Source organism: Kwoniella botswanensis, chromosome 1 (genome assembly GCF_036426115.1).
Source record: "Kwoniella botswanensis chromosome 1, complete sequence".
NCBI classification, from domain to species: domain Eukaryota; kingdom Fungi; phylum Basidiomycota; class Tremellomycetes; order Tremellales; family Cryptococcaceae; genus Kwoniella; species Kwoniella botswanensis.
This window is the reverse complement of record NC_088599.1, coordinates 9,545,601-9,569,679: the sequence shown is the minus strand read 5'-3', so window position 1 is coordinate 9,569,679 and position 24,079 is coordinate 9,545,601. Positions and strand designations below refer to the sequence as shown.

Below are 24,079 nucleotides of genomic sequence, written 5' to 3'. Positions count from 1 at the left end.
CTGGCGGAAGCACACTTAGCGAAACAAGTTGACTTTTTTTGGGCTCATGATGAACAGAAGAGTCCCTCCACATGGGGGTACCTCATTGACGTCAATGGCGTTCGGAGTAATTCCCTAAAACCTTGCTAGTGCGGCAAGTAACAGTGCATGGTCGACTGTTATTGGTGAATCCTCTGGTCGGTTCGGGGCTTAGTGCCAGTCACGCTGGGAGAGCATGTGTTGCGGCTTGCGGTTTGCGGTCTGCTAAAAGTGTAAGTGTTCCAGTTTCCAGGCTGAGTTAAATATATTGTCGGCCGCGGTACTCAATCTCGTCCTGTGGGTGGAAGGTACAGGCGCTTGGACAAAGTCCTGTACAACGCAGGGGACAACAGGTTGCCTCCTAGTCCACCGAATTTGGATGATACTGGCTTGGAATATAGAGTCACAAGAATTCTGAATATACAGTTTCGCAGATTGATATAACAAGTATAGTATGCGATACCCGTGGCACGAGCCAGCAAAGAGCTTTCACAGAACTTGCTCGGCACAAGAAATATCACAGATCCCTGTCGAGCTGTCTGAATAGGAAGAGAATGTCGACATCTCTCCTTCTGGGTGCAATGTAGACTTCAGATTTTAGACTTGAGACTTCAATGCATCACGCATCTTCACCCCAACCTGCTTTCGATTGATGATGGTGGTTGGGAGTTGGAGATTTCCGGTGCTTCCGTTGGAAGTTGTCGTATTGAGTGGGGTCCAGGTTTACGGACGGAATCAAATATTTCTCTTGGTCAAAACAAAAAGCTGAAAGAGGCCGAACATGTCTTCGGTTTTCTTTGATCGTTCATATGTAATTGCACCAGCAATCATAAACATACTCAACAAGAATCTCTACCAAAGCCATTCGGAGTCCTGGAAGTGACATTCGGCTTCCACTTGCCTGCTTGGTCGAAAGACGATACTGCATTCAGTCCTCCAACTTCTCTTAAAATGTCAGAACCCCTTCCTCCTTCCTCCTCCTCATCTTCTTCCAGCAAGCCATCAATGACCCCTTCCGCCTTCCGTATACCACTCAAGAGATCACCAGAGAAGGTATACACCGGGCCGACACCCGAGGAGCTCGCCGCGCCACGGACGAGGTCCCAGGCGGAGAAGTATTTCGCGAGAGTCGCCAATGAGAACGTACTGCCTACGAGGGCGAGTAAGATTTTAGGTGTTGGAGGATGGGTATTGGGTGGATGTGAGTGTCTCTTCTCATTTGATATACAATATGTGGGAGCAAAAACATGAGTGGGAAGGGGGTATTTGTGAATCTGCTTTATCAGATGTTCCAATGAATCGGGAGAAGAGGATATGTGGGGCTTGAGTTTGGACTTGGAGGAATCCATCTGTATGCCTAATAAGGCTTCCCTGGATCAAACGATGCAAGTTGAACTTAACTGACATCTGACATATATACTTCATCAGTCGCATGCGTCTACATGGCGCTGTTCGTAGATTTCGGTGACCGCGAACATGTTTTCTCTCCGGTGAGTAACATCATACCCCTCTCGCCTCTAATTTTCTGCCGTCTCATTGACGAGTGGCTCATGGGATACTAATGAAATTCGGTATGATTGGGATTGTTCAGGTACGAAGGCAATATGCGTCTCTCAAACAATCGTTCTTCACCTTGTCGCCAAGTGAAAGGGAGATGATGGGTGTAGAGGACCGTATGCAGAGGCAAAGTCAGGAAGATACCAGGCCATCTTAGGCAACGATAGTAGAATATCTCATTTCAAAAGACAACATTGATCATTGGTAGAAGCAATATAATATACCTGGCATTCTCAGTATACCCAATCAGACAGTATGTAACCAATATCGAGTATCTGACTCCATGCCATAACCACCATCTACAACAAGTGAATACAATATCAAGATGATGCCCAGAATAACAATCCTTAATGCTCAATGTTCAATGTTCCATAGAGCAATACCAGCGATGCAAAAAGAAGCCTAATCAATCCAGTCGATCGTGCATGTTCATGTCCGGCATTAATAGGCATCATAAAAGCATAAAGAGTGACGTTAAGCTAATTCCCGTGAAGGTGGTTCGTTTTTGGGTATATATGAAAAGTCGAAGAGTGGGTATAGTACTGTATATGGCTAGAGAAACGTAAGAGATGGAAAAAAGAGTGTATATGGTTAAACTTGTAAGAAGCAGAATAAATGAATGTGATGGTAATCCGAAATGAGCAGAAGCAGAAATCAAGTAATCAAAGTATCCCAAAGCCAAAAATCTGAAATCAAGAAGATCTAACAATGAAAGCAAACCAATCCGTGTATATTGTGTATCTTTTTGGTAATTCTTCCTCATCTTCTCCACCGATACCTTCTCCGGTTGGTAATAGTGTTATAATCCCTCCTCGACCTTATCCATCTTCTTTCCCATCCCCATAGCACCTTTCAAACTCTTCAACCAACCTTTCTTATGTCCCTCGACTGTTCGGAGGGTAAGTACACTCTGTGCACCAGGTGTATTAGGTCGAGTAGTTGGTATCTCTTTATCTTGAGCATTCAAGTTTAATTTAGAAGATCTTTTTTCCAATTTTCCACCGTTGTCATATGATTTCGATAAATCGCTCTTACCGTGGGTATGACTGTTCGAATCACCCAATAAGGCTCTAGCTCTTTCTCTCAATGATGCCATTGATGAAGAAGGTTTGACAGCCATCATAAATCCTTTTCCACTTGACAAGCTTCCCCATCCTTCACCTTGTCTGATAACTCCCGGCTCGGTAGATAAGAGGTTTTCAAACATTACTCTTCTCGGTGAACCTAAGCCGGATTGGAACTCGTGGTCTGCGTCTTCGTCAGACATGGATAAAGGGTCGTACTTTGGTCCAGCAACGAACGATGGTAAAGGTATGACTGGCATGGTGTTGAAGTTTCTCAAGTTCGATTCGGATTTTCGCATGGGTACTTTGGTCAATCCCCTTGTAGTAGATGATCGTAGTGCTGGCGTTGAAGGAGCACCTTTCAAAGCGTGAGATGAGGTGGACGTAGCGGGAGGTTTGAGTGGGACGAGCTGGGCGATATCGGCTGCAGTAGGAATACATCTATGTCAGTTGTATTATTCCTTGGTGTGAAGCATATCAGAACAACTCACGAGTATTTGATCTTGATCCAGATACAGGTCTTTCTTTCTCCGTACCAAACAACTTAAGCACATGAGATACTGCACGTAGGACAAAATCAGCTAACACTCTATTCCATGGGCAATCAAGCTGATCACCTACCAGTTGGTCTATCCTTCTTTCCTTTCCTACCCTGTTCCTCCAACCATTTATTAGCCATCTTGATTTTCTCTTCAGCGTCTTTGATATCCATAGGACCTGCAGTGGTAGCCCATTTGGGTGGTGTGGAAGGTTCAACCTGGGTTGACGAAGTTCTCAAATGGGATGGGATGGCTTTATCAGGTGTTAAGCCAAATGTCTTCTTCGTTGTATGCACTTCATCCGATACAGGTACAGCACCGGTTAGGGTGAGTAAAGGTAAAGGTGGTTCTCTACCTTCCGCAATTGCTTTTCTAGCATCTTCAATGATATTTTCAACAGATTTGATCCAGTTGGACATCTTATCTAATCGACCATCCATTTCGAGTGCCTCGACAGATCGAGTTCGGGTTAAGCCACTCGCCGAGGTAGAAGCGTACGAATCGACCGATTGTCTGATTTCGTTCTGGGTTGAAGTGGTATTTGGACCAGCGGTGTTCGAGGAAGGTTGTTTGGAGGTTGTAACAGGTGAAGGAGCGAGTACTTCCATTTGATCGCCTCGACCTGAGACCTGTCTGAATCTCACTAATTTCTCTTGATCGGATACCAGTATCTTATCTCTCAATTCGGATAGAGGAGATTCGTCATCAGATGCCGGGAATACTTTGCCACGTAAGACATCCATCTCTGCTTGAGGTTTTCGACCAGCTCGTCGGATCTTCTGAGGTGAAGGAGTAGGAACCCGGTTGGCTGATGATCTCTTGTCTCGAGCTGCATCACTGGAGCATAAGCTTACAGCCGCTTCGATGACAAGGGGCAGGCTAACTTACGAGGTGACATAGGCTCAGCATGTTTGACAGGTCGTTTACCTTTATCTTCATGATTGTCATGGAAGTGAATGACTATTCAACAAATCGTTGTCAGCTCTATGCGCGAGGTCAACTTGTACCATAGACTAGCTTACTAGTATCGACCTCTTTGTTACCTTCTTTCACCTTGATATCCACCTCTTCCTCTCTCACATCCACCAACACGGCCCTCTCAATACCCAAACTTCGTCTCTCATCTTCCTTTCTAGATACCGAATCGGCTTTCTTCAACTCAACTGCCGAGTCAAGTGATTTAGGTCTGGGAGGTTCGGGTGCATGTCTCTTGACAGCTGCGATGGCTTCAGCAGCTTTATCGTGAGTATGGGCATGTACCAGTTTGCGTGTACCTTCTAGAGATTTCATCGTTTTCAATACTGCTTCTTCCTTCGATTTCGGTACGGTGGAAGTAGTAGATATAGCGGAGACTCGTTTATCTTTCATAGTCGATGTCGAAGTGGCATGCGAAAGTACGCCTTGAGTGGTATTTTGGCTTGTAGATGAGGTTGGTCGGGAGAGGTTCGTGAGGTTTGAATTGGATGTTCGGGGGACTACCTTTTTATCGGCTATGTTGAGCAATACTGTCAGCTTATGACCTCTCGGCGAATTCTCCAGATTTTCAAGCTTACCGATAAGGGAGAGCTCTTTGATTCTGAGCGGTTGAGCAGGTTTGAGTACTTTTGTAGCTATCAAATCCCATCAGCTATGCAGGCTCACTGTTATGCTGACTCATTATACTCACGAGTAGGATCATCGTTATCATCTTCTTTATCCTTAATCTCCTCCTCTCTTTTCCTAATCACCAATTTGTTCAACGCTCTCTGAGCATCGACGTTGACATTCTCTTTGTCATCAGCCCTATCACCTTTGTTGTGGGTTTTGGCTTTTGAGATACTTGTATGCTGTTTGATCGATTCTCCCAATGCTGGAGTAGTAGCTCGATGAGAATGTCGAGTAGTATCTTTATCCTTATGATGGCGATGGGTATCACCTTCCTTCTTGGCCTTTCGTTTCTTCTTCTTCTCAGTCTTGGCAGCTGCCAAAGCTTCGGTATATTCAGAAGGAACTGGAATGGGTGCCTGATCATATCCATCGAAAGATGCTGCAGCCCTAACGAAATGAGGAGTGATGATTACGCTAGGTGGAGCAGGTTGTAATGCCGGATGGTGGTATGCTTGCACAGCAGAGATTCGATAAGCTGGATCAGGTTGGATCATATGTCGAAGAAGGTTTTCGAGATCTATTAGGTGACAGAAGAATATGTCAGTTTAGGTATACGACCGTTTATTATACGACAGAACTGACCTTCAGGCATTGACCATTCACCAACCCATTTACCTTTCTTTGATCTTTCGTAGTACAGTACGAGCTCTTCAGGAGTGGCAAATTGTTCTTCTTCATTTTCCTCGAAAGGTGTTCTTCCAATGAGGATCTCGAACATTGTGATCTATAAGAGGCTCATGTAAGTTGAACTCGGTCAGATCTGCAATCAATGATGAATTCTCAACTTACACCCAAAGACCATACATCCGAAGCACGCTCATCGTGAGGCATACCCATCGCTCTGATCGGATCAAGGTACTATTCATACCCAATGTCAGATCTACTGCATTTTGCCAAGTTGCAGACGATGTTAGCTTACCTCAGGTGTACCCCAAGAGATAGAAGACAAGAAACTGCCTCTCGCATTTACATCCCATTGCTGAGCGAATCCGAAATCGACCAATACGGGAATATCATTATGGCTCAAAAGAACATTGGCTGGTTTGATATCGTTATGAGTAATTCCTCTTTCATGCAAGTACGAAACGGCTGATGCTAGTTGACGTAGATAGGGTGTCGCTCTCGAAGGTGCGAGATAGACGGGGATCAACTCGGCCAAGTGTGGCATGATCACTCTGCGAATGAGATTAGTATTGCATTCACCTAAGATGGGAAGTAAGAGTTGAACTCACATTGCATAAGTGGGAGTGATGACAAAAGCCTCAAATTGAATGATACTAGGATGAGGCTCGTATCGTAATGATCTGATGATTTTCATCTCACCCCATAGAGCTCGTACCCTTGCTGCGGTGGTCTACGAACGAATGCATCAAGTCACAGTATCAGCTTGATTATATACCTCATGGTTGAAATGTACAGTGAATGAAACTTACAGCACTCCTTGATCTATGTACCAACTTAATTGCTACCTTTCCACCCGCACCGGTCCCACCAGAAACAGCAGCTTTCTTACCCAATTTCAAAATCGCTCTTTCATTCTCATTATGTTGATCGAACAGATAACTTGATCTCGTATGTTTCGGTTTACATAACCATACACTGCCCCAATTCCCAAACCCAATTTCAGATATGAACGTAAATCGATCTGAAAGCTGTTGATCGGTAATAGAGAAGATATCGTCTGTTCCGGATGTGATAGATGATATAGCAGGATGTAACGTTGATTCTCCATTATCGTATTTTTCATCTTCTTCTTCACCACTTTCACCATAATACGATTGTTCCTGTCTTACTACTTGTTGTTGTTGCTGTTGTTGCCAAGATGGATGATCTACATGATACTCCCCATCACCCTCAGATGATGTTATAAGTGTACTTGAACTTTCATTGATCTGTCCGTGGATATGATTTGCATGACCATTAGGTTGTTGGTAGATCAGCGATTCGGGCGAAATAGTGTTATAGGAGATAGTGTCGAATTCAGTTTTATGAGGTGGTGATGGAGTAGAGGATGAGTCGTAGGTAAATGCCGAACGAGAGTCCGTACGGGAGATACCGGAGTTGGAAGTCGATGTGGAAGCTGCTAAGAGTGGATTGGGTGACGGGTTGGGTGAGAGATGTTGTTCAGTTTGGGGTCGTTTGGCTTTAGCGTTGGGTGAACCAAGACCTAATCTAAGTCGGATCTTGGATTGTGATTTGTTGAGTTTCGGTTGAGTTGTATTGACCATCTTGTAAAGCACAAGTTACTGAGTATTGGAAAGGGTTGATAGATACTCTAAAAGAGTTTGGTGAAGTAGAATGCTATGTTAGAGTTGTTCGGACAAAGCAAAGCAAGACAAGTTGTGATTGAGTGATGAAGTAGCACGTTCTATATCATTTGATTTCGTGGGATCATAAGATCATAAGGAAATGAGCGTGAAAGAGACGTTAATCGTCGTTAAGAACGATGATGATGATGAGCTAAATAAAGAAAGGAGAGAACAAGAAACGTCAGACGCTCGTCAGTCGAATGGTATGATATCGTCAGTTGGCAAGAGAAAGAAGAAAGAGATCAAGTGAATGTTAATGAATGGGTCAGTGTGGGTCTGTATATGCATGATACAGCTGTGACTTGTTTACATCGATATGGGATATCCAAGCGTTTTGAGGATAGTTGAGGATAGTGTAAAACGTTGAATGATAAACACCACGTCTAGTATGTATTGTGAGTTGTAGATTGTCGATCAACTGGATATACAATACAGAGCCAAAAAGAAAATCAGTCACGCTGGTGATTCGATTCGCCTCGTTGAGTACCAGATTATTGCGGTAGTTGATCTTGTTTGTTTACGAAAATCAAACAAGGGATGTAACGTGTTTACCCCCACACAGTCTTCTGCTATTACCATTGCCATGTTCGGAGTCATCGGAATGGTCTTCTTCGACATCGCCTCAAGAGGTTGTAACGTTCGTTATCGCCATTGACCATTGATAGCTTCTAGAACATCATCGACTTTAGCTTCGTTGCACATTTTGAGCTTGCTTTATCCGTTGTTATGATCATCGTCGTCACCATCAATGCACTGACTAACGCATTGACCACCGCGTACTCCTAGTTTCCTTTTCCCTGACCCATAATGAGGTACAGTAACACGAGGTTACAACGACCAACGACCACTCACTGGCTCGACCAGGAATTCAGGATCGATAAGATGGATTTGTATGCATGACAAGTTGATGATCTGATGACGATGTTCACCAATGCATGGTTGTCGATGATCCTTCCCATACCCATGGTCATGATTATACTTCCGATTAATCCGTGTGTTATACACAAACACCATTAATTCTTCGAGTGTGGCAGCCAGTTTCACTTCCATTCTATCCCTTATTCAACCTAGTAAATCCAATGGTACAAATCAATTTACACTCTCAACATGACAAACACCTAATGTCCTCTTCCTCAAGTATATAACGATAGTTGGGTAATCTGATAAGCATTCCTAAGGCAAGGTGCGCCATCATACCTCTATCTCTCCGGGCGATTCAACCGGTACTCCACCTTGACCACCTCTATTCATCAGATTGGCTCCTCCACCCCTTACTGCTCCTTCCTGGATCGCACTCAGCATGTGATTCGTAGGACGGGGTGTAGGTGTTCCGGAGCTGGAACTGGACGTTGTGGATGATGGACGAAGGTTGGAAGCTGGTAATGGAGCGGGACGAGAGGTGTGTTGGAGTCTGTTTATGAAATAGTCTTTCAGAACGCATTCCTCAATATCTCTTGTGGAGATCTATAAGTAGATATGAATGAATTGAACCAGACTCACGGATTTTGTGAAGAGTAATCGCAATGTACATAAGCTCTTATCACTCCATCGAGACTACAGTCGATATAAACGTCAGCAAGCTAGTTTCCCGAAAGTTGTGGAACGGCAGCTTGCCTTTCCAATACACATCTACCAGTTCCAAAGCGCTATCAGCTATTGACTAGTACAAAAGTAACCATGCTCGGCAACTCACTGTATAGTCTCTCCGACATCATGAGCAAAATGCAATGAACTCGATCTCGGTAGAATCACATCTATCTCAACGATTAAATCGTCTCTATCGGTGACATATTCCACAACAACGACAGCAACACGGTCAGCTAAGACAATTTTACGTTCTGCTAAAAGAGCACTATCGCGTAGCTGGACTCACCCAATATGATAACATTCCACATCAGCGATTTCCAAAACAGGATTAAACCTCGATACCAGATATAATACTCTTGTAACTTGATCTCTAGATGCTGATTTCCCGGACACTAAACAGGTAGACAGTCAGCTTATGATTGACACTCAAATATAACCAGCAAGCTGAATTCGACCTGTACTCACAATTCGCGAAATTCTGCAGTAGTGTTTTGATCCACTCCACAATGATATACGTTGATAGGACCATACCTCTGATTGGATCGAGCAATCTCCACTTGAAGAATGTACCTATCCACTATATGATGCCAACGAACCAACACAAAATCAGCACTGTGTGGTGGAATGAGGTTTAACAGATTAGACATACGGGAAAAGCCAGAGACATCATATTGAAAAACACATCATTCTCTGCGTCTTGAGCTAGAGCCTGTACGCCTGAAGAAGGTATACGGGAACACCATATCCACCTACTCCAAACACATATCAGCTCGGCTTGACCCAAAACGACGAGAAGGGAAGCGTGTCAACTAACAAGACAAACTTGATTCCTATGGTAGCTAACATGACCCTGAACCGTATAATGTCGTGTCAGCTAAGACACAACGTAAGCCGCTATTATACGGAGACCAGCTCACCCTATACCCAGCCAGCTCAGATCTACTGGAGCTTCTTCAGAAGGTTTCATAGCTCTTTGAAAGGATTCGATGAACACTTGTACGAAGGATGCTATCATCGCTACTGAGAAGATGAGCTGCAATAATATCGCAAGCCAAGGTAAGGTAATATTAGTGAGATTCACGCAGACGATATGGTTCGAAAATTTTATCTCAGGTGTTGTGAATACGTGCAACACTCACTACTCCCAAAGGTTCAAACCGCCTTTTTCCAGCAGGATACTAGTCCCAATAGATTAGTATATTTCTCTATTTTCCTTGATCATTTGTCTTTGCTCACCTTGTGCCTATCAGATTTAACCCCTATAGCCCAGCTTGTCCCCAGAATAATCAAAGTACTTAACAAGTCCAGAGCAGAGTCCACCAAGGACGCAGTCAAGGATATTGAGTAGGAGTAAAGTACAGCTATCGCTTTTGCTCCTACCAGTAGGATATTTACGATTGTATTGACTGTCACCGCATCATATTAAAGTCAGCATCGTAATCAATAGCCATACTATCACTTGATGACATCGAAACTCAAGGGATGATACCAAGAAGATATGGAGTGACCTGAGTAAGAATCGAAGGTTCATATTGACTTACCATTCAAAGCTAATTTCGCCAAATTCTCTCTGCTTTCCTCTTTACTACTCCCATTCCCTTTTCCGTTCCCTCCCAAACCCAATAAACCGGTACTTTCATTCTCATCCTGTTCCTGATCTTGGTCGATCATTCTACTCCTTTTGATTTTCCACGCACTCCCCCTCCCCCCCATCTGTCCAGGAGGAGTCGCAACTTCTTCTTCTAAATCTCCTATTCTCTGTAGATAGCTACGTTGAGGTGAGAATGATATGGCTATATCGTGAGGGAGTGAACCGGAAAGGAGTGAATCGACTTCTTGATAATGCGAATATATCAATGCCAGATGTTCGTAATATGGCCTCAGCTGAATTTTACATTATCCCTGTATTAGTCAAAACCATACATTGTCATGAAGAAACATAGAACATGATCATTAGGGAAGAAAAGGGAGTAGACAGAGGGCGATGGGCTCACCTTTTTAGGTAGTCTCTTGATTTCTTTCTCATCCTTCGGTATCTCCTCAAATTCTAACACAGACCTTTCTTCCTCCGATATAATCCCTCCAGCATGAACTTCCTCCATCGTCATTCCCTTCCCGCGTCTAGGGGGGAAAGGTCTTGAGATACTTTGTCTGGAAGTTGATTCACCTGGTGATAGATCGAAATAACCTCCCTCGGAGCTACCATTTGCATGACCATTGGACTGTCCGACTGCATCTGAAAAGGTGGAATAGCTTCGGTGTTGATGGGGTGGTGCTGGTTGTTGAGGGAAGTATTCTCCGTTGAGAAGCATCTTGGTGGTTGGGGAAGACGAGGACATACTGAGAAGATCGATCACTTGGAAGGTATTGCAGCCGAACGATTCAGAAGCCTAACAACTAAGAAGTCTGAACAGACTCCCTCTAGTGTCATGCCAAGTGAGAAGAGGGATTCTACTTGACGTACTCGGGGATTGAAATTGTCATTATATCACTGGAATCAGATCTATTGGACTCGAACGGAGTTACTACCCTTCGTCATACTAACCTCGCGGAGTACCTCCCATCTCCATTCCTGCTTATCATCGTCATCGTCATTCCGACGGATCAATTCGAGACAAGAACATTAACATGAACTTCAACTTCAACTTTTGTTGTGCTTTGTGCTTTGTCCTGCATATGTCTGATCTCATCGCACATTGACAACCCAGTATACACCGTAGAACCAGACATTCGATCAAACCATACCTTCTACTTACATCTAGATGCCCTCTCCTCCTCCGCCGTTTCACTTGTTACGCTCTCACCACTCCCCAATCTCTTCAGTCCACTTCAACCCTTCAAACACCCTCTTATACTCGGGCGACCAAGATGGGTATATAAGCATCTTAGATCTGAAGGTCAGAAGAGTAGTAGGATATTGGAAAGCCCATGAGGGAGGTATACTGGGACTGGAAGAATGGCAAGGTGGATTGATAAGGTACATTCACATTCATGTACATACCTCACTTCTAGAGGAAGAAACATGACCAAGCTGATCAACGGAGTGTTGAATAGTCATGGGAGAGATAATATCATACATTTTTATCAACCTCTCAAGAAACCTTATATCTCTTTCGGTATAGGTAGTACCCAGAAGATGGGTCTGGAGGTGGTTACGAGTTTGCCGACGAATACATTGAATTTCTGCAGATTCTCTTTATTACCTTTATCAGCGTCCACTGTGGGCAATCACGATGAAGTGAACAAAAAAGGAAAAGGCAAAGAGAAGGAAGCGTTGATGGCTGTACCTAGTTTACTGGATTCTGAGCTTGTGAGTCAGCTATCTATCTCGCTTTCGTCACCATCGCGAAGGGTATGAGCTGATGTATCTTCAATGATCAATTGGATAGGTCGATATATATCATCTTCCAACAATGAGGCGTATACACGCTTCAGTGAATTACCTTCCAAAAGTTACACCTCTGACGAAAGATACAGTAGTACCTGATCAGGCTCGCTCGGGTAAGCCCTTCCCTGCCTTAGCTGGCAGATGGTGCCAACTCGAAGTAAGCTGATATCTTTTCAAATAGGTCTGGTCATGTCGATTCATCTTCGTTCCAACCCTGCAAACTCCCAAATCACCTTGAGTATAGGTTACGAAGATGGTCGAGTCGAATTATTCATATCTTCAACCCAATCGATAGATACTGTATTCGACGCTAGGATGTCCCAATCGCCTGATCATAATCCGTGGAAGATGGTTTGGAGAGGGAAGGGTCATAATGAAGCTGTTATGGGTATGGACGTCGATAGATTCGGCAGATATGGGTGGACAGTCTCGGCAGATCATAGATTGGTAAGATACGATTTCGGAAAGGTGAGTAACGGTCTAGTCATATCCCCATTTTGACGATATCGTCCATCTTACATAGATATATCTACAGACTTATGGAGCAGGAAATCATATACTAATTATGTCTTTGGACTATAGGTCATACAGGATAAGCTGGATATAGACGATCAAAGTATAATGAAAGAATATGGAATGAAATCGATCGGTAATTCCTCTGTAGCTGTTAATGCAAGTGGGAAGGTAATAGCTGTAGGAGGATGGGATGGGAAGTGAGTCCAGCTATCTTCTCCCAGAAAAGTTATGATTGGCTGAATGGATGGTGTATCGTAGGATCCGCTTGTTTTCGACAGAATCGTTCAAACCGCTTGGTACACTTTCATCGCATCGTGAGACAGTACATACCCTATCTTTCGCAAATCCTGTCAATCAGACTCAGAGGGTACAAGATACAGAAGACCAATCTACTATAAATATAGAGGAGGATGGCGATAGTGATAGTGATAGTGAAGATGGCGAAAGCAGTGATACAATACCTAAAGAAAGATGGTTGGCGAGTGGAGGTAAAGATACGAAAGTGGCTTTATGGGCGCTGATGGATTTTGAGAAGGGTTTGAGGGATGATTGATAGGGCGGATGGATTGTTGTACACTATGTCAGTGACAGAGTTGTAACCTCCATTCCCATCGTGAAGAGTGGAGGATGTGTCCTGTATTCGCTGGTGCAACATGCACACACTGACATCATTGGCCATCACTAAACCTCGAGTCATACCGCATGGTCCATACACGGTAGTCATAGCGTGTTTGATGGTTACCATCACTCGGATCTTTTCGCGCTGTTTATAGGTGTTTGCGCGGTCGGACCTTGAACACAGATCTGAAAAGCCAGAGGTCATAACGGGATTGAGTCGATTAAAGCATGAGTGGAATTTAGACTCTGCTACAGATTTTCTGACTATTTGAACATTCTTTTACTCCTCCCACATCATATCCCCTGACCATTCCTTTTTTCACGTTTAAGTCTATCACTCACTTTCCTTAATTGAACGTTGAAATCACCTTCATTCATCAACGCAAGACCCAGTAGCTCATCTCACTACAAACAACATGAGCGCACAATCAAAATCGTGAGTTGATGCTATTCTTCGACCTTTATCTCGTGACAACCACGAAGCGCTGATGTCTACGACTGCCTATTATCATTCAGGATTGGAAAGGAGCAACCGTCTCCAACACCTGAAGTCGAAGAGAAGGAGACTCCTCAAGAAGTCACTTCCACCACAGGCAGCGATGACCAGTGAGTGATATGTCGTTCGACTTTAGTACTATCATATACTGACTGCGGATCTGTCTACCGTAGTAACTCCGAGCAAGACGAGGATGAACCAGTCCCCTCTTTATGCGACTCTTGGCTCGTAACCATCCCCGGTGGATACATGGAATATGAAGGCACATTCTACGAAGTACGAAGAGTACCCAACACTCTTTCCGATCGCTTGATGAGCCAAGCCGATTTCGGCATTCTACCTCGAACCACTGCTCCTGGCTTGCTCATTAACGGTGACAAGGTTGAAAAAATGAATGCTAAACAAACCGAAGCTAGAAAGAAGGAGCTTATTCCTAGTGGAGAAGTCTTCGAAACTGCAGATGGTAAATGGGTCGATCAACAAGGTCTCGACGACACCCAACTTGCTATTCAATCCGATCTTTTCCTATCACTTCCTATCATTAAAGTCGATCCCATAATTCATCATGCCAAAGTCCCAAGATGTCTCGACGAGATCAAACACTTATTTGCTGTTCAAGGTGTTCCTTACCTGGTACAGCTTGTGGGAAGAACCGAAGAAGGTAGAATGGTCAGTCTCAAATTTGGTCAAGATCTCACCAGCTGGATCCTGGGACCATTCGTCGACGGTGCAAAAGTTCAACTTCCTGAAGAATGGAAATATCAATGGGTTGTCGACATCGTCTTAGGTTTGCGAAACTTGCACAAGAGAAATATCCTTCACGCCGACCTAACCACCAATAACGTTTTGTTCGACAAAGACCACGCGATTCTGTGCGATTTAGAATCAGGTCCTCATACCGATCACCTCGTCCCTCCAGAGCTTGCTCAAGGTATCGTCAAAGATTTCAACGCCAAGATGGATATTTATGGTTTAGGAACGTTGCTCTGGTGTATTGAGAATAGGAACATGCCTAGAGCTCATAGGAAGCTTGAATGTACGGGAGTATTTGCCGATTTGATGTCAAGATGTATGGCGGATGATCCGGATCTTAGACCTACTTTGGATCAGATCATCGAGGAACTTCGAAAGCTTCCTGAGACTAAATCCCTCTTCCCGAATGAACCTTCAACCACCAATCCCGATAAGTGTGCCGCCAGTTCTTCCATTCAGGGTACTGTATCCGACCAAGCTCTCATCCCCGATCCCAATTCCTGGTCATACACACATACTGGTGCAGTGGTGAATTTCAAAGGCAACTTCTACGAAATTTGTCGAGTGCCCGATACGCTTTCTGATCAAATCCTTAATCATGGAGGACCACTGCCTCTCTCATCCTCGCCTGAGTAATGATTATTGCGAACTCAGTGAAACATCTGACCGCGAAGGAAGTGGATGAAAGACGAAAGTTCCATAATATCGATGAAAACTGTCAGCCTCTCCGAAACCAAGACGGTACTGTTGACACTAGGATAGACGTTGAAGCTTCTCAATTGGCCAGCGAATCTGATATCTTGACGTCTCTTCCTGTCATCGAAGTCGATCCGAAAATCCATCACGTTAAATCTCCACGATCGGTCAACGAGCTAAAGAACCTTATTTCAATTCAAGGTATTTCATACTTGGTACAACTACTCGGTCGAACTACGGATGGGAAGATAGTCACTATGAAACATGGTGATCACACATTGTTTGATTGGATCAATGAAATCGGGAAGAAGATTTCTAAAGAATGGAAATACCAATGGGTAGTCGATATCGCTTTAGGTTTATTAAATCTTCATCAGAAGAACATCGTCCACAATGATTTGGCTGATCAAAACATCTTGCTTAAAGATGATCACGCTATCATATGCGATCTGGAATCTGAACCTACAACTTTGGATATACTACCACCAGAATATGCTCAAGATTCTTGTGCTATCAAAGAGAAAAGTGCGGATATCTACGCCTTGGGTGTTTTGTTGTGGTCAATCGAAAACAAGAATTCCGCTAGACCTCATAGAGCTCTCGAATGTACTGGTATCTTCAAGGATATCATGTCAAGATGTCTTGCTACCGATCCTAACGATAGACCAACAATCGATCAAGTCGTCTACAAGCTCTGGAGACTCCCTCAAACCCGCGCTTTATTCCCTGTGGGATACGAAGCTCGAGAAGCTAACCTGCCCAACGACCACCCAGCGGATGTCGACAACGGTCATCAGGTAAATACAGATGCTGGAGACGAAGAAAAGACTGTATACCAAATCGACGGACCTCAGCGATTACCATGGCTAAATTGGTTGTATAACGATAAAGGCGCTGTCATCTCTTACAACGGCATATTCTACGAGATCATCAGAATACCCGACACATTTTCCGATCGAGTCATTAATCAAAGAGCAGATTTACCTTTCGTTCCTTGGCAATCAGCTCGTATCATCGGCGACAGGATAGAGAAGATGACTGAAACGGAGCTCGCCATTAGTCGAAGCGGCTGTCAGGTTAATAAAGAAGGTGAACTGGTGCCAATCCATGATGGGTCTTTCGAAGCTGAGAGGGATCAAGAAGTACAACTCACCATCGAATCTGATATCTTCAATTCTCTTCCCTTGATCGAGTATGACGAGCGACTTCATCATGCAAAATCACCAAGAACGATTCAAGAAGTGCAAAACCTGATCAGTGCTAGAGGGGTTCCCGGCTTGGTACAGGTGATGGGCAGAACTCAAGACAATCAACTTGCTACGAAGGAGTTTGGCAAGAGCCTTTCGAATTGGATAACCGATAGATCCATGGAAACATCCCAACAAACCAAGGTGCAATGGGCTGTCGACATCGCTAGAGCTCTTTGCCAATTGCATCAACGAGACATGTTACACAAAGATCTCTCTGCCAACAATGTTTTGATCGATGGTGATCTTGCTATCCTCTGCGATCTAGAATCAAGATGGACTACCGGATGTGCAAGACCTCCCGAAAATTGTCAAGGTGCAGAATACGATAAACGAGCGGATGTCTATGGATTTGGTACTCTCCTATGGTCCATTGAGAATAGGAATATGCCTAGACCGCATGCGTCTTTGCAAACTAGTGGCGTATTCAAGGGAATCATGCGAAAATGTCTAGATAACGATCCTGCTAGACGACCTACCATCGATAAGGTTTTGGCCGAACTTGAGAAACTCAAATATAACAGTTGAGGGAAAGCTGTGCCATGAAGAATCACAAGCAAAGCTCGAAATGAACATGATGGGTAGAATTCAGATAATATTTGGTTATACTGAGACTGAACGATTTGCAATCATGGTTCAGATCGAAAAGAAAAACAAGTTGTAAGAAATAATCATTGACTATTTGTATTATACATCTATATCATATATTATGGGCCGTTCGATGCCGCTTGTACAAATATATCATATCTGATTAATATTGCCATGTATAATAAAGATGAAATCATCATGCATGTATAGACGAAATGTTGTCTCTGTTCAATTGATGTGAGTCCTGCCAAGACTGCACGTGCCCTGTCACCCCGCGTTTTAGGCTGAAAAGGAAAGATGGGAAGACGCGTGTTACATGTTGTCGAGTGTTCAACCTGAAACACACCACCAACTGGGTATGCATAAATCAACCACTCGTAGCACAGCTATCTTATATCTTGTCATTGCATAGCATGCCATCATCTCAGTGTACGAAGCATCTCTTCATCTTGTCTGCCATACGGTCAAGATCTTCAAGTACGATCTATCATTGCCACTCGTCCCAGACGATCAAATTCTGCGTGAAACACGATACGACCAACGCTTTGACCATCCGTTCTTCAAGAGGTTTCAACAGTGGGTGAAAGGAGAATTCGAATTGATCAAAGATCCTTCAAACGTCATTCGACACAGTACACAGCGGACATACAGCTTGACAACGATACAAGTGGAGAGCTATCACCATAAAATCGACGAAAGATCAATCCGTACTCAATTGCTCAATTGGGTTCTAGCTATTCTTGGAAGCACACTATCATCAATTCATCGAAGCGTTCGAAGCAAAACAGAACAAACATCTAGATCGTAGTAAAAGTAGAGCAAGATAATGGACCAACCTCACCCTTCCTCAGGTCATTCAGAGATCTCCCATCCATACCCTCCATCATACCGTTCACCACCGCGTAACACGCATCAACTAGAATATCAGCGTCGTCGAGAAGACCGACAGAATAATCACCACTTATCAGTATCTGATAATCCCTATATCCCCTCTGCGCCGTCATCGCCTGATCCGTCATATGTCCGACCCACAACGAGATTGACTAGATCAGCCTCTGAATCTTCGACTAACCCTGCGCTGGTCCTCTCGAATGGAGCAGGGAAAGAGTATCCTGAAGGATGGACGAAAGAGGACGAAGATGCCGAGAGGGAGTTTCTGAAAAAGGGGATGTTCGATTGGAATAAATTGAGGGGATGGAGGTTCTGGATAAGGAAGGAATGGTGGTGTGAGTGCGACTTTCGCCTATTGATTTCCACTAGTATGAATGGGTGGTGTGAAGGTGCGGATATCCGAGTGTTGAGCGTATTGTGGAGAAGGAGAAATCTGAGATGTCAAATGAAGAACATGGCGGTAGACATAAGATCATTGCTACTTACAATCGTGGTATTGTGAAGCAAAAGCGATGACTGACTCTGTTCTGAATTCTCTTTCATAGACTGGTATATCATCCTAGTGATTGCTGCAGTCTTGGTCATCCTAATGTCGTTATACCACGACCAAGTGAGTCTTCTACCTCTACTACCAATGACCTTTAATCATCATTGACAGATACCCATACTGACTGGACCATTTGTTTAGATCGTAGACTGGATGACACCATTCGCAAATTGGATAAAAGAGTAAGTTCAGCTAGCATTACCATACTCCTCTCCGCCAATCAGGATGTAAGCTAATCAAAGCGCTCTTTTTGATAGTTTGCCAGCAGGATGGACGATACCAATCGGTTAGCTATACATACACCGCAATACAAATGGCTTAAAGCTGACGGTCATTCGAGTAGCTATTTTCTTCGTACTTTCCTTTCCTCCTCTATTCGGTCAAGAAGTGAGTATTTCCTCAGAACAGGCCATCACCCAAGGACCATATTTTAACTGTGTTGGACGCTTAGATTCTAGCGATTATAGTAGGAGTGGTCTGGGGTCTATGGGTAGGGTGAGTAGCTGGCTCTAGCTCGATCGACTGAAATTATGGAAAAGCGAAAAAGCTGATAGGTTGTGTATTCGATATGTCAGATTCGGTATAACAGCAGCAGGAACATTATTGGGTGAGATTGGAAATTTCTACGCTTTCAAATATTGTTTGAGATCCACCGCTGCGAAATACGAGAAGAACAATTTCAATTATGCTTGTATGGCTCATGTGGTTAGAGATGGAGGGTTTTGGATGATTTTCGTTATTCGATTTAGTGCCATTCCTGGGTAAGTGGGTCGAAATGCAGTGATGGAGTGATGGCAGAGATACTGATTTGACTGAGGACGGTGTTTGAACATACAATAGGCATTTCTCGAGTGAGTTGAACTGTTCCTTGATCAATGGTCATGTCCAGAGATCCCGCCATATTATCTGACAAGAATCAAAGCTGAGTCACAGATCTTGCATCTATAGCCGCTGTTTTCGCGACTTGTGGGGTTGGCTTTTGGATCTTCACCATAGCTACCATTCTGACTCTCCCTAAACAAGTTAGTATTTATATCAATCGATATTCATTCTTGCCCCACCCCTCAAAACCGACCGACGATCTTTTCCTGCGAGGTGTTGGATATTGACCATTGGATTCATACATCTTAGCTCATCGTCGTATACCTCGGTGTGATATTTGCGAATGACGAAGATACAAGCTCGAAAGAGAAATGGATCTCTCATGGCGTATTGATATTTGGTATCAGTGAGTGAAATTTCCATCTTGCTTCATATTTTTTTTGTCATTTATTCAGCAGGCTCGGAGTGTTACACATACAAGTAACATCGCTTATACTGCCATATTCGATTGCAGTCGTCACCGTCTGGGCAGCATGGTACATCTACAAAAAGATGGATCAAGCTAGGATCCATGTGTGGAGGAAAAGAAGGCAAGCTCATTTTTCGTCGATTGCATTGGTTTCGGTTCGATTATGTAGCTGACCTGACAATTAAACAGGATGGAAGCTGCTTCTAGAGGTGTATCATTAAATCCAGTAAACAAAGAATGGGACCAATCTATTAACAACAATCTAGATCGACCGACAGTGAATGTTGAAGACGATGATGATCTCGAAGCTAGGAGTCCGATCTTGAATCATCGTCATCATGGTAATGGTCATGGTAGTGGTCATCAGAGTTATACGAATCCTTATGATATCAGGTGAGTCAATCGATATGAATTACGAGTTCCTACTTTTCCTTGCATTTGTGGTACCTATTCTATGACCATAATCCCCTAAGTTTGGGCGTAACGGAGTATTGCTGATCTAAGTATGTTGTATGGGCTAGCTATCAATCACAAAATAATATGTCAATATACCAAGTCGATCCTTCTACCTACCCCAATCAATCATCTCAATCGTTACCAGGTCCTAAAGTAGAGATTGAGCAGGATATAGGATACGCATATAGACCTCCTGCAGAATCAAATTCGACAGATTCATTGAATCCAGCCCAACAACAGCATCAGTTGTATCCTACTGCACAGTTCCCCGAAGCTAGATCTACGGGTATGGGTACGATGGGAGGATTGAGGAGGAATCAAACTAGTGCGAGCGATTATACTGTATACACTAATGAAAGTGCAGAATTTCCTGTTCCTTTACCTAGTAGTCATGCTCAGCATCAGCATGGGGTGGATCATGGAAGAGATCATCGGCATGTACAGTATGGACGATAGATGTGTTCGACAAGTGAGCAAGTTCAGGAAGAAGGATGTCAACACGTATATAAATGTATACAATAGATGTAACTCATGAATTGATATACCCAAAACGAACATTGATGTATTTATTGCGTGATGAATCCAGTCTCATTACAGTTCTTTAGAAGCCTATTTATCTATTATCTAAATGTGAGAAGAACCTCCATACGAACCAAGTAGCGACCAGCGTTATGATCGTCTATATCCTCAGATGAGTTAAATCAGCCTTGGTCGATACCGAATCTCTCTCAAGCAACTCACGGTAATCACGAATGGCCAAACGAGATATGGATCTTTCATTATTGGCAAGAAAATCAATATTGACATAGCTGATAATGCCTGGGTGAATAGGAATAGGGAATTGATGATCGAACGTAAAGAAGCTATTTAAGGATAATGAGCACACCAACAATGAAATCATTAGCTTGTAGGTACAGTTTGATTGGATTAGCTAAATGCGAACTGAACTTACGAGGGGATAGCATGTATCCTATTTGCATTGCGCTTACTACCTACTCGTGTCAACAGCAATCGATGAAAATCAGCCACATAGTATCTCCGAAACTTTTGATGCATCGTGTATTGGGTTGATAAGTGGATCCGGTAGACTCACAGCGAACGATTCGCTTAATCCTGATAAGATGAAAGAGGGCAATACTAACCATGCACTCTGCAAGAAATCATTCAGCTTTGTCCGGTGCGAAACGTCTTCGGGCATGGCTCTACGCCGGATTGAAGGAAAGACGACGACCTACCAGAGTTGATACACCACTTCCTTCCTCACAGGTCGTAGCTTGATATCCACAAGGCGAAGTTTGATATACCTATGTAATCGAACAACAGATATCAGTTTGCTTTCCATTATTTACGATTTGACATTACCAGGAGCTCACACCATGTTGTATGATAGCTGCCCAAGCCATACCTGCAGCGGCCAACAGAAATCCCATTATAACCCTTTTGACAGGCCCAAAGGCGATCCTTTTGGCAGCGAAATAAGGATATACATATCGATTTAGTAGTGGTATCTATTTCCCAATAATCAGCTTCCAGGCTTTCGTGTGTCAGCTAGCTGACTTACCGATACAACGATGACCAGTGGATTTCTACCTTATCTTCGTGAGCTGCCAGTACATCATCGACCATAAAAAGAAAGGTACAACTCACGCATGTCCAAGGAAATCATTTGGTACACCCTACTCGACCTCCTATAAGCTATCTTTCTCAGTAGAAAAGGGATGAGCTTACATTTGTGGTCATCGACCCAGCTAGACTGGTTAACAAGGCGTTCAATCCGCCATCTGCGATATTGTAAATAATGAAGAAAGAAAAGAATTTGCAAGCTTGTATGATTTTACCGAAATAATGTTCATCAATATTATCGGCATGGTCGATCGAATCGTCTTCTTCGAATTTGTACCGTATATGTTGGGATGAGGACAGATAGGTTCGGGCTTGTTGGTACGTATCGATCAGAGTTGATGAAGATGGTGTAGGGGATGGGACGAGATGGGGGTATGTTAGGTGTAGGATAAATGGCATAATGAGGAATATCAACTGTATCGTCAATTCGAATATATGTCATGTTGGTGTTCATCAGCATCTCCGCAAAAGTAGGGGATCAGAGATAAATGGCGACCGCTCACACCAGGTATCAAGAAGGCTAGCCAGAAGCCGACATACTATGGAAAATCATGTTAGACCATTACATTCTCACGAAGAGTTCGACGAACATAACTCACTTTCTCAGCAAAAGTAGATGAAATAGCTATAAAAGCTCCAATATTGATCGAACCGTAATATGCAGACATGATTTTCTGAATCGTTGCTATTACGTTAGGATTCATGTAAGCTTCATGATAGATAGGTACATATTCCATTCTGGGTGAAAGCTTACCCTCTCTGTCTATGATAACCTTTTCACCATTCGGTAGTGTTTCAACATAGTTGGACGATGGGGTGTACTGTTCGGCCATTATGGGCGCTATGTTGGCTTTGATCAGGCCTTGGAGATATATTTATCAGCGAGACAGGTAACAGGCGCCAAACGAAATGTAACGCAAGAACGGAATGACCTGAATGATGAGACTCAAGTTGACAAAACTGACATACCTGCTGATCCACCAAGAAGTAACAGGCCCAGTAAGAACGGTAAGAACGCTCCTCCACTCTGAAGCAAGGATGGTAAAGCAGCTGAACGTGATATCAGCTATTTCCTGTATCCCAGTACCTTAAGGAGTAGCTCACCGTATACAGATAGTACATGTGCGATCCCCGCGATACCAGTGCCAACAGCTATAGCCTTGAATTTACCCCATCTCATATCCGCTAATATACCTCCTAGCTATAAGGACTTATGAGCTACAGTAGGGTCTTTTTGAACTGTTGAAGACGGTCAGCTCACTAGTGGAGTGGTATATGCCAATAGAGAGAAAATGACGCTTAGAGCTGTAGATACTTGAAGACCCATTCCTAATGCTCCCGGGGTGAGTTGGGAGTTGGGAGGAGGTGCGCCTGTTCCTGGACCACCAGCAGGGAGAGGACGCTGGACGAAATTACTATGGGAGATGTATTGTCAGTGCTGGTATGGGTGAGAAGGTGGTGACTGATGCAGTTATCATGGATTGGGATATCGGTAGGAAATCACAATGATAGAGTACTTGCGGGAATAGCCCTCCTACCCCGTAGTATGATGCTCTTTCGGCTATGATACATCTCTTGTAAGCTATATGTGCCTTTTGTTGGACGATCTGAAGGGATTAGCTCACCCAGCTCTACAAGAGCAATCGCATAAGCGGTCCACGGTACTTCGCCTGGTACATGTCGCAATCTACTCGACTGAGACGCGGTTGGTTTAGGTCCAGGAAGGTCATTTGTGGAGATGACTGCATTGTTCAGGTCCGAGGCTATGTCGATCCAAGCGATATCAGTTGAATGTGAATGGAAGAGGCCATCCCTCAACGATGGCAGGAAATTTTTTGAGTTATGTTACTCACCCTCACTGGTATGCCCAGCATCCAGATCATCCTCTGACAGTCGTCGGTCAGAGGGGACGAGCTCGTATTGTTCCGTCGTACGGCTGCTGTCTGCGGCCCATCGACTCATTGACGAGATGGTCCGACGCTATGAGGGGGGTATGTGTTTTAAGCTATTCAAAACAATGATCAAGGGAGAAAGGGAGTGATGGATCAAATCTCGAGCGGATGTGAATGTTTATCAGATTGAGATTGAGATTGAGCGATGAGGGTGGGGAGCCCCAGCTTCGGTCTTTGGGCCGTGGCGGTGATCTCCGAAATCAACTTCGATTTCCAGTAGTTGTCGTTTGAAGCGGACAGCAGCGATACGTGAAACTCATACATCCATATCAGATATCTACAACTATTCATATCTT

The 24,079-nt window shown here is 43.8% G+C and overlaps 7 protein-coding genes across 7 annotated transcripts; 4 read left to right on the top strand and 3 right to left on the bottom strand.

The window, feature by feature from the left end:
* Positions 1 to 969: 969 nt before the first annotated feature.
* Positions 970 to 1,732, top strand: L199_003601 (uncharacterized protein; the record flags this gene model as incomplete). Its single annotated transcript, XM_064889331.1, has 3 exons — positions 970 to 1,219; positions 1,447 to 1,508; positions 1,610 to 1,732. The coding sequence occupies 3 exons, from the start codon at positions 970 to 972 to the stop codon at positions 1,730 to 1,732; spliced, it is 435 nt and encodes a 144-aa protein (XP_064745403.1).
* Positions 1,733 to 2,374: 642 nt separating this feature from the next.
* On the bottom strand, positions 2,375 to 7,053 carry L199_003600 (uncharacterized protein; the record flags this gene model as incomplete). Its single annotated transcript, XM_064889330.1, has 12 exons — positions 2,375 to 3,063; positions 3,131 to 3,199; positions 3,261 to 4,007; positions 4,067 to 4,138; positions 4,201 to 4,668; positions 4,732 to 4,788; positions 4,845 to 5,342; positions 5,408 to 5,549; positions 5,615 to 5,683; positions 5,745 to 6,000; positions 6,058 to 6,179; positions 6,259 to 7,053. The coding sequence occupies 12 exons, from the start codon at positions 7,051 to 7,053 to the stop codon at positions 2,375 to 2,377; spliced, it is 3,984 nt and encodes a 1,327-aa protein (XP_064745402.1).
* Positions 7,054 to 8,325: 1,272 nt separating this feature from the next.
* L199_003599 (uncharacterized protein) lies at positions 8,326 to 11,060 on the bottom strand (the record flags this gene model as incomplete). The annotated part of the gene is made up of 12 exons (XM_064889329.1): positions 8,326 to 8,545; positions 8,635 to 8,688; positions 8,828 to 8,911; positions 9,008 to 9,113; positions 9,187 to 9,298; positions 9,371 to 9,470; positions 9,536 to 9,571; positions 9,639 to 9,754; positions 9,861 to 9,899; positions 9,958 to 10,127; positions 10,263 to 10,605; positions 10,716 to 11,060. 12 exons carry the CDS (start codon positions 11,058 to 11,060, stop codon positions 8,326 to 8,328), a joined length of 1,725 nt encoding a protein of 574 aa, XP_064745401.1.
* A 423-nt stretch (positions 11,061 to 11,483) lies between these two features.
* Positions 11,484 to 13,178, top strand: L199_003598 (uncharacterized protein; the record flags this gene model as incomplete). Its single annotated transcript, XM_064889328.1, has 6 exons — positions 11,484 to 11,698; positions 11,776 to 12,031; positions 12,111 to 12,222; positions 12,291 to 12,577; positions 12,692 to 12,822; positions 12,884 to 13,178. 6 exons carry the CDS (start codon positions 11,484 to 11,486, stop codon positions 13,176 to 13,178), a joined length of 1,296 nt encoding a protein of 431 aa, XP_064745400.1.
* A 481-nt stretch (positions 13,179 to 13,659) lies between these two features.
* L199_003597 (uncharacterized protein) lies at positions 13,660 to 16,963 on the top strand (the record flags this gene model as incomplete). Its single annotated transcript, XM_064889327.1, has 4 exons — positions 13,660 to 13,679; positions 13,760 to 13,849; positions 13,913 to 15,020; positions 15,215 to 16,963. The coding sequence occupies 4 exons, from the start codon at positions 13,660 to 13,662 to the stop codon at positions 16,961 to 16,963; spliced, it is 2,967 nt and encodes a 988-aa protein (XP_064745399.1).
* Positions 16,964 to 17,849: 886 nt separating this feature from the next.
* On the top strand, positions 17,850 to 20,664 carry L199_003596 (uncharacterized protein; the record flags this gene model as incomplete). Its single annotated transcript, XM_064889326.1, has 13 exons — positions 17,850 to 18,249; positions 18,460 to 18,524; positions 18,603 to 18,643; positions 18,719 to 18,747; positions 18,805 to 18,848; positions 18,913 to 18,956; positions 19,037 to 19,222; positions 19,302 to 19,312; positions 19,410 to 19,483; positions 19,593 to 19,689; positions 19,798 to 19,873; positions 19,942 to 20,145; positions 20,274 to 20,664. The coding sequence occupies 13 exons, from the start codon at positions 17,850 to 17,852 to the stop codon at positions 20,662 to 20,664; spliced, it is 1,662 nt and encodes a 553-aa protein (XP_064745398.1).
* Positions 20,665 to 20,821: 157 nt separating this feature from the next.
* On the bottom strand, positions 20,822 to 23,793 carry L199_003595 (uncharacterized protein; the record flags this gene model as incomplete). The annotated part of the gene is made up of 18 exons (XM_064889325.1): positions 20,822 to 20,887; positions 20,950 to 21,071; positions 21,161 to 21,200; positions 21,302 to 21,358; positions 21,444 to 21,512; positions 21,582 to 21,716; positions 21,770 to 21,794; positions 21,856 to 21,884; positions 21,937 to 22,245; positions 22,335 to 22,370; positions 22,431 to 22,516; positions 22,586 to 22,693; positions 22,801 to 22,881; positions 22,936 to 23,032; positions 23,093 to 23,233; positions 23,349 to 23,392; positions 23,457 to 23,594; positions 23,685 to 23,793. The coding sequence occupies 18 exons, from the start codon at positions 23,791 to 23,793 to the stop codon at positions 20,822 to 20,824; spliced, it is 1,692 nt and encodes a 563-aa protein (XP_064745397.1).
* Positions 23,794 to 24,079: the final 286 nt, after the last annotated feature.